The sequence below is a fragment of the Lepidochelys kempii genome, chromosome 14, assembly GCF_965140265.1.
Source record: "Lepidochelys kempii isolate rLepKem1 chromosome 14, rLepKem1.hap2, whole genome shotgun sequence".
NCBI classification, from domain to species: Eukaryota; Metazoa; Chordata; order Testudines; family Cheloniidae; genus Lepidochelys; species Lepidochelys kempii.
The window spans coordinates 256,530-274,461 of record NC_133269.1 but is presented as its reverse complement, the minus strand read 5'-3'; the positions used below and the strand labels follow the sequence as shown (position 1 = coordinate 274,461).

The window sequence follows — 17,932 nt, the reverse complement described above, 5'->3', positions numbered from 1 at the left end:
TATGCTCAGATAAATTGGTTAGTCTCTAAGGTGCCACAAGTCCTCCTTTTCTTTTTGCGAATACAGACTAACACAGCTGTTACTCTGAAACCTGTCATACTACTTGTATGTTTGTTCTTGTACCATTCTGCTGGGTCAACACCAATTTAAGAGTTATTCTCAGCTCCTGGGAACTGCAATAAAATAAAATTCTGTCTCTTACCACCAGAAGAAGAAAATGGAATGAAGAAATCAAACAAGAACATCTCTTGCCACCATCTATGGTTTGCTAGAGCAGAATTTGCTCAGGAAAGCTGAATGAACAAAAATTGCCTTCCTGGCAAGAGATCTGCACAAACAGGCATGCCAAGTGAAAGATTTTAAAATCCAAAACCACTTTTGAAATCTGCAACTCATGAGCTAAACACCCAGTGTACAGGACATACAGACCCATTTAGTAGGAAAAGCATTTTCTAAGGGTCAACCAGATATCAGAATGTTGTTATAACAATTAATTGAATGGGAATGTTGCTTTCCTCATTAGGGTATCACCATATTAATGCTTCAGCCTTGCACTTCTCACCAGGATGCAGAGCCACATCATACTGAGCTGCTCTAAATCTTCATGTTCAAATTGAAACCATTGGAAATAAGAGTTGCAAAGTTGCTGGAATGTATATTATATAATTATTTCAAAACTTTTGAATTCAGGCAAACTGTATAGCAACAGTTGGCTGCAACTATGATGTCAGGCCAAAATTCCTCTGCTTGTCGGAAACCACTGTGCTTTGAGCTGCAGTCACAGCAGGCTCTGGGTGAGGGGAATGCATCATGTTGTTCTGGTCCATGAAGGAACAATGTAAAAAATATTTAATCTGATGATGGGACCTTCAAACAAAATAAACTGGGAAAGGGCACAGAGGACACCTCAGATCCAGTACAACATGATCAAAACACAATGAAATAATGGCTACTAAGCATGCAACTTATTACTATTATTTATTATTTGTAATACCATATTATTTGTATTACCATTTGTATTATCTGTATGTTAAAGCAAAACATTTTTGAACAGAACATTAAACATTTTTTTCAAGTTATTCCTGAGCTGCCTACAGCCATGCTGTACAACTTTGTACTGTGTTCCTTTCAGATCTTAACCTGAGCAGGGTTGTCTAGAGACAGAATTTGGACAGGAGGCCTTCAAGGAGCACCAATGTGCTGCAGGAAGAAGTGCAGGTGATTTAGTAAATCTTTCTTCCATCTTAGGCTCTTAACCTGAAAACACACACATTATTAACTTTACTACCACGAGTAGTCCTATTCTTTTCAATAGGACTACTCACAGTAGTAAAGTTAAGCACCTGAATAAGTGTTTGGAGAGTCAAGGCCTTAGTACCAAACCAATACCCATCTTCCTGCAATGCTGTTGGAAGTGCCATCCTGCCATTTTCAAAATGAAACAAAAGAGCGATCCTGAAAACTCATGATCATTCAAATGTCATGACACTTTTCATAAGTACAGTGGTGTGCTGGTCAAATTACAATTCACATAAAATTTTTCCTGCAATTTCAGCTGGAAACGTGTTGTAAAGATGCGTTATTTGTACAATGCTTTTAGTTCATCCAATGAAAGATTATAAGTATTATTAATCAGCCTGATTCTCACAGTCTTGAAACTTGTGATGTCACTTACACCTGTGCCAATCAATACCACCAGTGTAAGTGACATCACCAGAATGGAAAATTCTGTTTCTGTAGCATTTGACACCCATTTTGCACAAGCATAAATGACTACAGAAAGTACAAGCTAGTGCAGAATCAGGGCCAATCTCTTTATACCCCTGGCTTTAAAATGAATGTTAAGCAGCTACAGAAAATTGATTGTTACAATATGTAGAATGAGTGCAGTGTTAGTAAGCATAGGAAAATAGCATGCTAAGGTAGCCCATAGAGATACATTTTCCCCTGTCGAACCCACACTCCAGTGTTTCTCAACAAAATTTTGCTTAAAATTGCAAGCTCTGCCTAAAGGCACAAGAGTTTAAATCTTTAGTAGCTCGGAATCTATACTAACCTCCAGAAAGCAGGTGGATAAACTGACATTTAATAAAGCCAAACAAATAAAATAGGGTCTAGCTGGAGCTATTCCTCCCTCAGCACCTTTCTGAACCCAGAACTGTGTAGGGGAGACACCCCACTTTGGGGGCACTAGTACCCAAGTGGTGTGCCACCCCTTTCCCTGTGCCCTGGAGGAGATGTGCAGAGAGGAGTCAAAGGGACTGAAGATGCCAAAACAAGGACCTCTGGACATTCAGAGAACCGTCCATACTTTTAATTGTACTTACTCATTTATGTGCTGATTGGCTGTCCAACCCTCTCCCTCCTCTCCCCAACAGCTCCTTCACCTGAGCTTCATTTCACACTTGCCTCTCTTATCCTCTTCTACCCTGCCCTGCCCCCCTCACTTCCCTTCTGTTTCCATTTAGCTAACTCCTCCTAAGTAAACCCACCCAAAATAATTGAGTGAACAAATAAACAATAAAAATTAAACTGTGGAACTAACCCCACATTTGCTGCCATCACCTTGTTTATTCTGCTAGTGAGTTCTACCCCTTCCCCCACCCTCTGGCTGTCTGCTCTATTTAGACTATAAGGTCTTTAAGGGCAGGGGCAGTTCACTACAGTACTCAGAGTTTGTACAGAGCTAAACTTACTGTCAAAGAAATCAATGTTTAACATTGTAGTTCCGGATTTTTTGCATCTGGTGGGAGATTTTTGACTTTATGGGGTGAGTCTGAGATGATTTGTTGGCTATTAACTTTGGTTGAACTTCAAAGTTGGTTCCTTTGACTGTCAAGTCAGCAGCTGGTGCTCTTTTTTGATCCCCAGTTTCAATATTTTGCTGAGACTCTTCAAACTTCTTGGCTATGTGGGTAGCTTTGAACTCTATTGCACAAAGAAAAGGAGAGAATTTATTTGTTCTTCCATTTGCAATTATGAGTAAGACTGAAGAGTTAAGGAAAACGGAGTTATTTACTGTCAGTACCTTTTGTTCTCAAAATAGAACATAAGAACATAAGAATGGCCCTACTGGGTCAGATCAAAGGTCCATCTAGGTCAGTATCCTGTCTTCTGACAGTGGCCAGTGCCAGATGCCCCAGAGGGAATGAACAGAACAGGTAATCATCAAGTGATCCATCCCCTGTCACTCATTCCAAGCTTCTGGCAAACAGAGGCTAGGGACACCATTCCTGCCCACCCTAGCTAATAGCCATTGATGGACCTATCCTCCATGAATTTATCTAATTCTTTTTTCAACCCTGTTATGGTCTTGGACATCAAACATCCTCTGGCAAGGAGTTCCACAGGTTGACTGTGTGTTGTGTGTGCGTTATTTGTTTTAAACCCGCAGTCTTTTAATTTCCTTTGGTGACCCCTAGTTCTTGTGTTATGAGAAGTAGTAAACAACACTTCCTTATCTACTTTCTCTACACCTGTCATGATTTTATAGACCTCACTCATATCTCCCCTTAGCCGTGTCTTTTCCAAGCTGAAAAGTCCCAGTCTTACTAATCTCTCCTCATACGGAAGCCGTTCCATACCCCTAATCATTTCTGTTGCCCTTTTCTGAACCTTTTCCAATTCCAATATATCTTTTTTGAGACGGAGCGACCACATCTGCACACAGTATTCAAGATGTGGGCATACCATGGATTTATATAGAGGCAACATGATATTTTCTGTCCTATTATCTATCCCTTTCTTAATTATTCCCAGCATTCTGTTAGCTTTTTTGACTGCCGCTGTACATTGAGTGGATGTTTTCAGAGAACTATCCACAATGACTCCAAGATCTCTTTCTTGAGTGGTAACAGCTAACCCCATCATTTTATATGTATAGTTGGGATTATGCTTTCCAATGTGCGTTACTTTGCATTTATCAACATTAAATTTCATCTGTCATTTTGTTGCCCAGTCACCCAGTTCTGAGAGATCCTTTTGTAGTTCTTCGCAGTCTGCCTCAGTCTTAACTATCTTTAGTAATTTTGTATCATCTGCAAATTTTACCACCTCACTATTTACCCCTTTTTCCAAATCATTTATGAATATGTTGAATAGGACTGGTCCCAGAACAGACCCCTGGGGGACACCACTATTTACCTCTCTCCATTCTGACAACTGGCCATTTATTATATTGCCTTCATAGAGCCGCACAGTAGGTGTTGCATGCCTGGCTATGTAACCAGGTTTGAGTAACAGACAAAAAGTTAGGGGGCATGTAGATGTCCATTGGGCCCTGCACTCTATTGACTGATTGGTTTAAATTCTTTGCCCCATCTATTTGACCCTCAGTTCCTCTCCATGTCCTAAACCTATTTAATTTTGGGCTGTGTAATAGAGGGGAGTCCATTCAGTATGTGAACAAGAGTCACTATTCTGTCCAACTACTGTTTTGACATTCAGGGTGTGCCACCTCTCTCCCCAGCATGGCTCTGGGTCTTTGGGAAAAGCACATATAGTGATGTTAACTTCTATGATATGAGACTCAAGACACAAGTGTGGTTAGCTATTGGAGTGGAGACCTAAATACTGTTTAACATTGTGGAAAAGGATAGAATTGGCCAGCCAGACCTGGAACTCTGATGAGGAGGAAATCACCACCAGGAATGATTCCTTCAGTAAGAGATGATACAAGGAGAAAGCTCCCAAGGGCTCAAAGAGCATTTCCATTAACTAGTTTAACATCAAACTCAAATCCAAAGGATGAGTAGTTTCTTGATGGGAGGGTACATATCTGTGAACCCCTTTAAAATTACTGCATCAAGAGGCGTCTGTTTTGCAGGGACATAGTAGACTAAAATAAACCTTTGCAGTTGTCAACAATACCTTTGACCACAACAGAGAGATAGAAGAAAGTCTAAGGTAACTGAAATTGGGATGATAACAAATAAACGCTTCTACCTTGAGCAAAACTTTTAAACAAGTTTTCTGTATTACCGCATAATATTTCCTGGTGGATGGAGTCTAGGAAGGCTCCCTTGTTCTCCTGAGACAAGCATTAAGGACATCCTGACCTAAAAACCTAGCAGTTATGCTGTCAAGTAAAATGACTTGAGGTCCAAATACACCATCCTGCTGGGATGACAGTTCTTAACTCAGGGAAGGACAAAGACTGAACGGATAATCTTTACACAGGCACAGAAGTTCCAAGAACTAGGTCTGTCATGCACAGGCTCAGACCTGTTGAATCCCCCTCAGCCCTATGGGGATGAGAGGAAATGGAGGAAAGGTGTAAAGGAGCACTTTCCTTCTATGTATCAGAAAGACATGATACACACTGCATGTCCTTGCCCACTTTGAAGCAGAATTTTAGCCCCTGGTTGTTCTAATATGTAGCAAACAAGTATGTGTATGGAAGGCTCTCACCTGGTAAAACACTTAGGGTTTGAGTGACCACTTGTAATGAACCGCACCCTTTCAACTCAGGTTATTGCCTATGATATTATTATACCTGTCAGGAGCAGAGGGAAGGGTTGTGGTTTGTTTGTTTTTTAAACCGGGAATTCCAGGATTTCTATTTTTGTGAGACTCTCTGGGCAAAGATACTACAGAAATATCAACAACTGTAGCTCTTCTACCCACCAAATTTTGAAAAGATTCTGATGTCACTTAGAGGAAACAAGGGAGCAGTCAAGACAGCTTTATCAGGGGATGAAGTACAAGAAGGGCACCCCTAGGACTGTCTCACTGGGTCCTCTGCTTCTTATATTCTGTGTAAGTCCTTATAATGTGCTCATCACTATGGTATCTGCGCGCCTCACAGTCATCCATGAAGCAACGTGATTAATATCTGTCAGGTATTGTTTTCTCATTCTCTTATAAGAGGGACATGGGTGTACAGTGGAATTTTTTGTTTTGATGGGGGTTTTTTGTTTCTTAAATATACATATTTCTATGTGTTTGTTAGAGAAGGTAAGGTCAAAGAAACACACCTGGCACTTGGAGCAAAAAATGGTGAAGTTGTGATGATCCTTAGTTCCTGGTGAGAGATTAATTTCATAGTCTTGAGTCAGCCCCTGAGAAACGTCTGTCTTCTGCATGGATGAGCTTTACCTATATTGTAGAATGTTCCATAGTGCCAGAGAAGCAGAGTTGTTGACCATGGTCTGTACCTTGGAACTTTAGGCAATCTTTTAGATACTCTGGGCCTGGCCATTGAGTGCCTTGATGATAAGAATTTAGACTTTAAACTTGATTCAATATTCTATGGGAAGCCAGCATAGACAGAGGAGGGCAGGTGTGATGTGTGTGCAGTAGCCAGTGTTGCTGAGGAGATGCTCTGCAGTGTTCTACGCTAGTTGGCATTTCCTCAGCAGGGAAGGTTTAATGCCCAGGTATACTGCATTGCTGTAGTTCAGATGGGAGGTGACAAAGGCATGAATAACTGATGTCATCTTCTAGGACAGGATGGAGTCTCCTAGCCAACAGAAGAAGTAAAAAGCATTACTTGCATATGCTGCTATGTGAGAGCTTAGCATCAATGAGGAATCCAGGAGCACTGATAAATTATGGACTGAACTGACCAATTATGGATGTGTGGCTTCAACCAAAAGAAATTCAACCAAAAGAAATTGCACAATGGTCGTAAACTCTTCAAAATGCATCAGACCACCAGCATCACCTCTGTCTTGCTCAGGTTCAGCTTCAAACAGCTGTTCTTCATCCATTAGCTGATCTTGTCAAGCACTGGGCCATGTCAGTGGTAGTGGTATGGTTGAATGTGCTGATATGTTATCTACATGTTGCTGGAACTGGAGTCCATGTTGTCTGTCCTAATGGCAGCATATATATATGGAATAGAACCAGAGAGAGAAGTGATCTTGTGGGACTCTACAATGAAAGGTCGAGTAGTGGAAGTAGAGTTTCCCATCCTTATTCATTGGGTGTATCCCTCCAGGAAGGGCTCAAGCTATTTTAGTGCAACAGATTTTCTTGATCCAAAGGTAAGTCTTCTATCTGTGTTTGCAGTTCCCTAGGTATGCCCGAGGCCTGTAGCCAGGATGCCTGGCGCATCACTATGGCCGTGGCCCTGGCTGCCGTGTCCACGATGTCTAGAGACACTTGTAGGGCTGCTTTGGCTATGAGTTGAACCTAATTGATGATGGCTTGAAATTGTGACCGTTTCTCCTCGGGGAGCTCTGCTGTGAAAGAGCTAAGTTTCCTGTAGTTATCATAGTCATATTTTGCCAACAATGCAGAATCACTGGCGATTCTCAATTGTAGGGTGTCTGAAGAATAAACTTTACGCCCAAACAGGTTGAGTCTCTTGTGTTCTTTCTCCTGTGGTGTCGATTTGAACTGGGTTTGCTTGCCATGCTGGTTTGCAGTATCGACCACTAAGGAGTTGGGGGGCAGATGTGCAAAGAGAGAGTCTGCCCCTTTGGAAGGGACATAATACTTTCTATCCACCCTTTTGCACATTGACGGAATTGAGGCCGGTGTCTGCCAGACTGTCTTCGCTGGTTCCAAGATGGCATAATTGATAGGAAGAGCAATCTTGGAGGTAGATGATGATTGTAGTATTTGTACCAGCTTGTGCTGGTTTGTCTGCACTTCCTCTAACGGGATGTCCTGGCTGTGAGCAACCCGTTTAAAGAGTTATTGAAACTGCTTGAAATCATCTGCCAAAGTTGGTGGTGGAGGTATAATAGCCTCATCTGTGGAGGAGGAGGAATTGTGTGCAGGAGATGCAGTTTCCTGGTCTGCGCCTGTTTCCATGTCATCCCCTATGTCCTGAGCCTCCGTGGGTTGCGGTGTGAGAGACGCAGAGTGAGACTTCAGTTTGCCTCCATGCGCTGTGTGAGGCCTTTAGTGTGAGGCCCGGTAAGATGCCCATTGTATTGGGAAGGCCATTGAAGTGTACATCCATGGCGGTCTGCACCATGGTTGAGCCATCTGGAGGTATCTTGGCCCCATAAGGCTCCAAGATGGTCGATGTGCTTTCGGTGAGGAATGGTGTGATGAGAAGGTGCTTTGTTTCTGCATCTCATCATAATCTTTGCTAGAAAAATCTCAATATCGTGATCTCCTCTATGGCCTGAAGGGGAGCCCTCAGTACTGAGTATCAGGGAATGCAGTGCCGACGATATCATCAAGTCTCTCGGGTGCAGCAGAGACTGTGTCAGTGCCAATGTCTGGACTGTCAGTTCCACTCTCGCCAGCGTCGGTGCCAACCAATGCTGTGACTGTTTGGTCAGTGCCAACTTGGTTTTCCCCACTGGTGCCGACTGCATTGTCAGTACCGGCAGCAGAGGCATGGTGTCTGATGTGACACTCGGTGCAGAGTCCCTTACGGGTGAATTCGGTGCCATGGAGGAGGCATGTCTTTGTCTGTGCCTCAATTCCGTCTCCTTCGCTCGGGCCTCAGCGGTGCTGGAGGTCCCCAGAACATTGTAGGTGCTCACCTGAGCATATGTCGGCATCGGGGGTAGTGACCTGGCAGGAGACTGCCGTTGTTTTTGCGGTGCTCTCTGAGGAGAAGTCTGAGCCCTCTTTTTTGGTCTTTTAGAGCGTACATCTCCTTTTTCAGTTGGAGGAGTGCCTGGAGAGGCAGTCTGCTTGTCCGAGTCGGGTTGTAGCGATTTCTCCATTAAAATAATTTTTAGCCTGAGATCCTGGTCATGTCGGGCTCTGGCTTTCAAATTGATGCAGTGGGCACATTTTTGGGGGATATGCATCTCATCCAGATAGCGTACGCACAATGAGTGTCTGTTTGAAATGGACATAGCTCTGTAGCAGGAGCCGCAGTGTTTGAAGCCTGGGGAGCCAGGCATCTTAATGGCTAACCGACCCCGTGGGGAGGTAGCTAAAGAAATAAAACCAAAATTTTCATTAGAATAAAACTAACACTAACTATAACTTTCTATCTGACTAACCAGCTATTCGAAATATTTTTCTAATGGTTTTAGGGAAGAGCGCTAACACTGCCCCAGAGCTGCATCTTTAGCCGAGCACAGTTGAGAAGGAACTTGGGTTGTGCATGTGCTACGTGCGGTACCGCAAGACACCTCCTGCACACACGCAACCTGGGTGGACACTGCTACTGTAAATCTCTGGTCAACAGCACCAGGACACACCGATACCTGAAGTGGAGCACCCACAGGGACCGCGCTCGAAGAAGTAGTCCCAAGCTGTTTAGTATCTACATGAAGAAAACCTAGATAAGATTTAAACTCTGGGAGGCGTCCAAGGGGACACAAAGCTGCAAGTATTTTTCTTTGATTGAACTAAGTTCCTCCTCATCAGGAGCTGCAACAGAATGGGATTGACCTACTTATCTTGGATCCAAGGCCACAATACTGAGCTCAGTTCCATGGGCTCCACAGATCAGAAGATGGCAGCAGTCTAGCCTTGAAACAAACTTCCTTCAGCACTAAGAGCTCATCTGCACAATGCTGAGGAGATAACTGTTTCAGAGGAGATTTTGGAGGAACCAATCCAATGGATCCAAAGGGGGAGTAGTCAGGGTTCATCAGCACCGACAGTTCCAAGTCATTCAGCATCCCCTTCCCCATTGCCTTCAAAGAATGTTGACTCCTAGTGCTTTGGACAAACAGATCTGATAGGTAATGGATAACTGATCCTTCAGTGGTTCGAGAAGTGCTTGCAACAGGACTGGGATTTTGGACCAGGTTTTGGAACTGATGGAGGCTCAGCAGCCACACTGTTTGTACATGGGGTGAACACTTTAGGAGAAGGTCACCCAGACTCATGTGCCACTACAGTCTCTTGCAGGAGCAAGTTCCAGAGGGGAGTTTTATGGTCATCTTGGGCAAGGCCTTGCATACATCAGAGCCCTATGCTAAATGCCTGAGAAATGAGAACTAAAAGGTACTTTTCATGCCCAGCTGAAAGGGGAAACAGTAGGGCAAGGAGAACACCCCTTAAACCCTGTTTTCCTACACAGGTCCATCATCTTGGGCAAGGCCTGAGATAACACAAAACCAACAAAAAATTAATGAGAATGAGGGGAAAAAATCCAACTAAGACTCAAGTCTACAGTATATCTATCCAAACTGCTTACAAACTATTTACAACTACTCTATGCAAACAAACATGCAGGAGAAAGAGAAGTTGGTTCTGTGACTGTTCCAGTAGATGGATAGAGAAACTGCTAGAGGCCATGGAGTATTCATACACCAGTGTATGAAATGTAGGCCACTTGGTATATGTGCACACAACCTTTAACAGCCAAATACTGTCAAAAATGTTTCTGTGGCCACGTAGTTAGACATATAATATTTACACTGGGGTTCTGTGGAGGCTGTGTCATGAAAGAAACTTTCTTTCACTTCTTTTTTGTCCATTAATAGAAAGAACAGCAAATGCTTTAACACAATTAATATTAACAACAAAGGGGAAGGAACTCGGGCTAAAATAGGGAAAGACGAGCTTAAAGAATACTTAAGCTATGTCTACACCACACACCTTTTAGTGACACAGCTGTGCCGCTACAGCCATGCTGGTAAAAGGTGTGCAGTGTAGTCGCTGTTTGTCAGCAGGAGAGAGCTCTCCTGCCGACAAAAAACTTCCAACTCCAACGAGAAGCAGTAGCTTTGTTGGCAGGAGAGCTCTCCTGCTGAAAAAGCGCTGTTCACACTGGTGATTTTGCTCGGCAAAACTTTGTCATTTGGGGGTGTGTTTTTTTCACACCTCTGAACGACAAAAGTTTTGTCATTCAGTTTCCAGTGTAGACAAAGCCTTAGATAAATTATATAAGTCATCAGGGCCTGTGCATCACAGATGCACAAATACAGAATGGGGGAAAACTGGCTTGGCAGTAGCATTGCTGAGAAGGATCTGGGAGTTGTGGTAGATCATAACGTCAACATGAGTCAGCAATGCAATGTCGTTGCAAAAAAAGCAAACGCAATTTTAGCTTGCATTAGCAGAGGCATAACATGCAAGTCACGGGTGGTGATAGTACCACTCTATTCGGCGCTGGTTAGGCCTCAGCTGGAGTACTGTGTCCAGTTTTGGTCACCAGTGTATAAGAAGGATCCGGAGGCGAGTGACAAAGATGATCAAAGGGATGGAATACAGCCATATGAACAAAGGCTGAAGGAACTGGCTATGTTTAGTTCAGAAAAGAGGAGATTAAGGGGGATATAATAAATTGTTTTCAGATATTTGAAAGGCCGCCATAAAAAAAGATGGAGAAAAATTGTTCTCTTTTGCCACAGAGAGCAGGACAAGAGGCAATGGGTTCAAACTACAGCAAAGGAGATTTAGATTAAATCTCAGGAAAAACTTCCTAACTGTGAGAACACTGGGACAATGGAACAGACTGCCTCAGGAGGTTATGGAAGCTCCTTTACTGGAGGTTTTCAAAGAGAGGCTTGATAGCCATCTGCCTTGGATGGTTTAAACACAACAGATCTTCCATCTTGGCAAGTCCCTTCTTTGCGGTCCCTTCTAACCCTATGATTCTAGAGTATTTAAGGATCTAGCTGAATATTTCAGAACCATTAGCAGTTATGTTCAAGAACCCATGGAGGACGGTGCGGGTGAGGCCTCAGAAGACTGGAGAAGGGCAAACATTTTATCTATCTTTACAAATGGGTGGAAAAAAAGAGGACCTGGGGATTTATAGACCAGTTCGTCTAATTTTGACATTGGAAAGATACTGGAACAAATTATTAAAACAATCCATTTGTAAGCACCTAGTAGATGATAGGGTGATAAGTAACTGCCAACATAGATTTGTCAAGAGCAGATCATGCCAGACCAACCTAATTTCCCTCTTTGACAGGGTTACTGGCCTAGTGGATAGGGAAAAAGCAGACATGATGTGTCTTGGTCTCAGCCAGGCTTTTGACACAGCCCCACAGGACATTCTCATAAGTAAAGCAGGGAAATGTGGTCTCGATGAAATTACTACACAGTATGAAGCAACTGCAAAAAATGCTAATATAGTTCTGGAATGTATTAACAGAGCTGTCATATGTAAGGCGCAGGTGAATTCTGCCCTGTTCAGCACTGGTTAGGCCTCAGCTGGAGTCCTGTGTCCATTTTGGGGCACCACACTTTAAGAAAGATGTGTACATATTAGAGAGAGTCCAGAGGAGAGCAATAAAAATAAAAGGTCGAGAAAACATTACCCATGAGGAAACACTGAAAGACCTGGGTATATTTAATCTTGAGAAAAACAGACTAAGGGGAGACCTGATAACAGTCATATATTAAGGGCTGTTATAAAGAGGACAATGATCACTCGATTTCCTTGTCCACTGAGGGTAGCACAAAGAGTATTCAGGTTAGGCTGCAGTATGGGAGATTTTGATTAGATATTAGGAAAAACTTTTTAACTATAAGGATAGTCAAGCACTGGAACAGGTTACCCAGGGAGGCTGTGGAATCCCCGTCACTGGAGATTTTTAAGAACAGGTTGCATAAGCACGTAATAGGGCTGGTCTAGGTATACTTTGTCCTGCTTTCGTGCAGGGGATGGAGTAATCTGAATGCCTCCAGTCTTAAAATCCTATATGCCCATTCCCAAAAGTGGGTTTTGAACACAGTTAAAGTGTCTGCATTAATCGATATATGCTATTTAAAGCAAAAATGTTTACTCGAGGGCAGTGGAGTAAGGATAGGAAAAGCTCCATATGCCAGATTCTGCCTGGTACTATACATAGCTCTGAAAGGCCTTTGATACAACTACCAGGAAGATATGTTATGTGTGGTAAATTTTCAGAAAGGCTGGGCAATTAAAACTTTCAAAAGCACCAAAATGACTTAGGAGTTCAAGGCCCAATTTCAAAAGTGATTTAGGCCTCATCTACACTGGGGTGGTGGTGGGGTGGGGGGAGGATTGATCTAAGTTACACAACTTCAGCTACGTGAATAACGTAGCTGAAATCGATGTACAGTAACTCTTTACTTAAAGGTTTCAGAGTAGCAGCCGTGTTAGTCTGTATCCGCAAAAAGAAAAGGAGCGTTTGTGGCACCTTAGAGACTAACAAATTTATGTGAGCATAAGCTTTCGTGAGCTACAGCTCACGTCATTGGATGCATGCAGTGGAAAAATGAAAGCTTATGCTCAAATAAATTTGTTATTCTCTAAGGTGCCACAAGTACTCCTTTCCTTACTTAAAGTCATCCCAGTTAACACTGTTTCGTTGTTACGTTGCTGATCTATTAGGGAACATGCTCGTTTAAAGTTGTGCAATGCTCTTTTATAATGTCGTTTGGCAGCCGCCTGCTTTGTCCACTGCTTGCAGGAAGAGCAGCCCATTGCAGCTAGCTGGTGGGGGCTTTGAACCAGGGTGGACCGGCAGCCCCCCATCAGCTCCCCGCTCCCCTAAGTTCCCTTTGCAGCAGCTGCCCAGCAGGCTATCAATTGCTGTCCCTCCCCCCACTGCCATGTGCTTCTCCTGCCCTCTGCCTTGAAGCTGCTCCCCGAGCCTCCTGCTTGCTGTGCAGGGGCGGGGGCCGGAGGAGGGCTAATGTCAGGGTGTCTCCCTCCCCCCTGCTCCTGCACCCCGCTTACCCCATCTTCCATAGAGCAGGGGGGACACACACGACAGGGCTCAGGACGAGGGAGCTTCCTGGAAGCAGCTGTGGTCTCAGCTTGCTGATTAACTTAACAAGGCAGTGTACTTAAGAGTGGGGTCAGCGTACTTAAAGGGGAAATGTGCATCTCTCTCCCTCTCACAGACACACGGTTTGTGTCTCTGTCTGCCATGCTGTCTCCTCTCCCTCCATTAGTACTGCCTTGTACAGTGTGAGGCTACATTAAGAACGAGTTAACCCTTGAGGGCTCAGCCAATTGCTAGTTCATCATTTAGCAATAAGGCATTCCCTGGGAAATATCCCACACTCTGACTTCACCGCCTCAACCAAGCTTCACAATCCTCATCGCTGTGTACAGTATTAAATTGTTTGTTTAAAACTTATACTGTGTGTATGTGTGTGTGTGTGTGTGTATAGACATATACACACATATATACACACACACACACACACACATATATATATATAATATAGTCTTTTGTCTGGCAAACAATTTTTTTCCCCTGGAACCTAACCCCCCTATTTACATTAATTCTTATGGGGAAACTGGATTCGCTTAACATTGTTTTGCTTAAAGTTGCATTTTTCAGGAACATAACTACAACATTGTTTCATGTTCTCTGTGTATATAAATCTCCCCACTGTATTTTCCACTGAATGCATCCGATGAAGTGAGCTGTAGCTCACTAAAGCTTATGCTCAAATAAATTTGTTAGTCTCTAAGGTGCCGCAAGTATTCCTTTTCTTATTAAGTGAGGAGTTACTGTATTTAGATCTACTCACAGGTGTCTTCACTGTGGTGAGTCGACAGGTGATGCTCCCCTGTAGACTCCGCCTGCACCTCTTGCTCCGGTGGAGTACTGGAGTCAACTGGAGAGCGCTCAGTGGTCAATTTATCGCATATAGACTAGACACAATAAATCGACCCTTGCTGGATCGATCACTGCCGTCGATCCCGTGGGTAATGTAGACAAGCCCTCAGACTCTTAAGAGCCTGAGTCTCATTGAAAGTCAATGGGACTTTGGCCAAGTGTCTAAATCACTTTTGAAAATGGTTCATAAGCTCCTAAGTCACTTGGGTTCTTTTGAAAATTTTATCCTACATCTGATTGGTACCTTGTAGACATGTGGCCCTCCCTCACTGTCACTCTCTGAGGGAGGCCACACCTCTTTGCTGTCACACCCTTGTAGGACAGTCTAAGATAATGGGGAAGTTAGCAGTCTCAATGCTCGATCCCTCCAGCAGGGTAGAGCAGTGAGTGGTTCAGGAACCCAACCCCTCAGGCAGGGCAAGCGCGCCAAACAGTCTAAAGCCCAACCCTCAGGTATAGTCTTGGGAACCCAAGCCCTCAGCGGGCCAGGGTACCAAACACAGTCTTGGGTTCCAGCTCTCAGGCAGGGGCAAGCACCCAGCAAACAGTCTAGGGGGTTCTGGCCAGGGGTTAGGAACCCAGGTACAATCTGTCGTCCTGGCTCTGGTGGTAGACAGACAAGCACAGGCCCCTTGGCCTGAAAAGGGGGGAGAATGCGTCCATCTCCTTTGGCAGCTGCCTCGCAACTGAGCAAGTACAGGGCCTGCTTTTTATACTTCCTGTGCCTGTCCCACCCCACTGCTTCCAGTGTGGTGAGCATGGCCTTCCTTGTTCTGCCCACCAGGGGGCATCTGGCCCTCCTTCACTGTCATTTAGCTAAATTGAAAAATATGGGGATCAATATGAAAATTGAAAGGTGGATAAGGAACTGGTTAAAGAGGAGACTACAACAGGTCACAATGAAAGGTGAACTGTCAGGCTGTAGGGAGGTTACTAGTGGAGTTCCTCAGGGATCGGTTTTGGGACCAATCTTATTTAATCTTTTTATTACTGACTTTGGCACATAAAGTTTGCAGATGACACAAAGCTGGGAGGTATTGCCAATACAGAGAAGGACTGAGATATCATATAGGAAGATCTAGATGACCTTGTAAACTGGAGTAATAGTAATAGGATGAAATTTAACAGTGAAAAGTGCAAGGTCATGCATTCAGGGATTAATAACAAGAATTTTTTGTTATAAACTGGGGACACATCACTTGGAAGTAACAGAGGAGGAGAAGGACCTCAGAGTATTGGTTGATCACAGGATGACTATGAGCCGCCAATGTGATATGGCTGTGTAAAAAGCTAATGCAGTCTTGGGATGCATCAGGCGAGGTATTTCCAGTAGAGATAAGGAGGTGTTAGTACCATTATACAAAGCACTGGTGAGACCTCATCTGGAATATTGTGTGCGCTTCTGGTCTCCTATGTTTAAGAAGGATGAATTCAAACTGGAACAGGTACAGAGAAGGGCTGCTAGGATGATCCAAGGAATGGAAAACCTGTCTTATGAAAGGAGACTCAAAGAGCTTGGCTTGTTTAGCCTAACCAAAAGAAGGCTGAAGAGAGATATGATTGCTCTCTATAAATATATCAGAGGGATAAATACCAGGGAGGGAGAGAAATTATTTAAGCTCAGTACCAATCTGGACACAAGAACAAATGGATATAAACTGGCCAGCAGGAAGTTTAGACTTGAAATTAGATGAAGGTTTCTAACCCTCAGAGGAGAGAAGTTCTGGAACAGCCTTCCAAGGGGAGCAGTGGGGGAAAAAGACATATCTGGCTTCAAGACTAAGCTTGATAAGTTTATGGAGGGGATGGTATGATAGGATAGCCTAATTGGGGCAATTAATTGATCTTTGACTAGTAGCGGTAGATATGCCCAATGGCCTGTGATGAGATGTTAGATGGGGTGGGATCTGAGTTACTACAGAGAATTATTTCCTGGGTGTCAGTCTTGCCCACATGCTCAGGGTTTAGCTGATCGCCATATTTGGGTCGGGAAGGAATTTTCCTCCAGGGCAGATTGGCAGAGGCCCTGGTGGTTTTTCACCTTCCTCTGCAGTGTGGGGCACAGGTCACTTGCTGGACGATTCTCTGCACCTTGAAGTCTTTAAACCACAATTTGAGGACTTCAGTGCTCAGACATAGGTTAGGGGTTTGTTACAGGAGTGGGTGCGTGAGATTCTGTGGCCTGGGTTGTGCAGGAGGTCAGACTAGACGATCATATTGGTGTCTTCTGACCTTAAAGTCTATGATTCAATCTCCAAGGCAGGCCATGCCTCTTTGCTACACATCCACATTCTGAGATTTGTGCCTGCAGTTGAATTCTGGGTGGATGTTTTGTATATGCAAATTGAATCTTCAAAAAGGAGGCTTTTTAATCTGCTGAAATGTTGGCCCTGTATGTACGTTTAGCACTGCTGCAGAAACATTGAATCACTTGCCACCAGGAATAACTGCAGTTCAGGTTGGAAGAACGTTTAAGCGTAGAAAGCATAACCAGGGCTAATTAGTTAATATTTGTAAAGCACTTTGAAGATGAAAAGTTTTACTTAACATAGATCAGAAATAGTGAGTCCTCTTCTGGCTAGAGCCAGAAAGAAGTAGAAATCTCTCTTGGTTAAAGTTTTACACAACATCCCTGCCATGGTTGGCTTTTTACCTACAGGGATATCTCTTAAAAGTCCAACAGTCTGAAGTCAAAGCTGTTGAAATTCTGTCTAGTATGAGACAGTAAAAGATAACATCTGACCCATAAAGTGTAGAATTTCTGGCCAGACAGCTGAGCCAATAACAGCAAAAAAGGGATTATGGTAAAAGTGGCTCTTTAGTTTTCTATATCTAAGTTCAAATATTGCAACAGAAAAGTGATTTAAGTTCCAAGCATCTCCAGTTCTTTTGCTCTTTAACACACGATGCATACTCAAACATAATGCCAAACTTAGCTGCTCCTATTCCACTCAGGCCCTCCCCCAGCTGCCAGTTTAGTGTTACAGACTTCCCTGCATTTTAGAGCTCCTCAGCTGCCATATTTGTTCTTTTGGGTGATTAATTAATTTGATTTCCTGGTATTCCTTTAGCCCAAAGTCAGTTGCCACTTCCTTTCCCAGGTGTAAAAAACAAGTTCTGAGTCTGTTTTAGCTCAGGGACCTCCAAGCAGTACAGAGAGTGGCCAGACAGGGTTAACAGCCACAGCCAGGAACCTCTTGCACAAACCATACATAAATTATGTACCTTACCCTTTGCATTTAGCATCTGTCTTACTTCTCTTCCTTCAAACCCCTCTTCCCCCCCAAAAAACACTTTTATTATAACATACTATTTTATTTGAAATTCTAGGCTTGTCAAAATATTCTGTTTTCACAACTTATTCTCAGCTTCAGGTCAAGAAGTGTTGCTCAGGCTCTCTCATCTTACACAAAACAAAAGAAAAAATGATTTTCTAGCCAGCAAAAAAATAAAAAATAAAGAAACACAAAACCATGCAATCATGTACTAGCAGTGACTTGAGTTTC

General features: G+C 43.4%; 1 protein-coding gene across 3 annotated transcripts in view; it reads right to left on the bottom strand.

Annotated features, from left to right (window-relative positions):
* Positions 1-961: 961 nt before the first annotated feature.
* The window catches only part of CCDC57 (coiled-coil domain containing 57), a 130,217-nt gene continuing 113,246 nt past the window's right edge, over positions 962-17,932 (bottom strand). For 2 of the 3 annotated variants that reach the window (XM_073310540.1, XM_073310541.1), the window contains exon 18: positions 962-2,928. In XM_073310540.1, coding sequence (XP_073166641.1) covers positions 2,708-2,928 — 221 coding nt within the window. In that variant the 3' untranslated portion in view covers positions 962-2,707. The remainder of the gene's footprint in view (positions 2,929-17,932) is intronic. The other variant, XR_012154777.1, reaches the window with a different exon arrangement.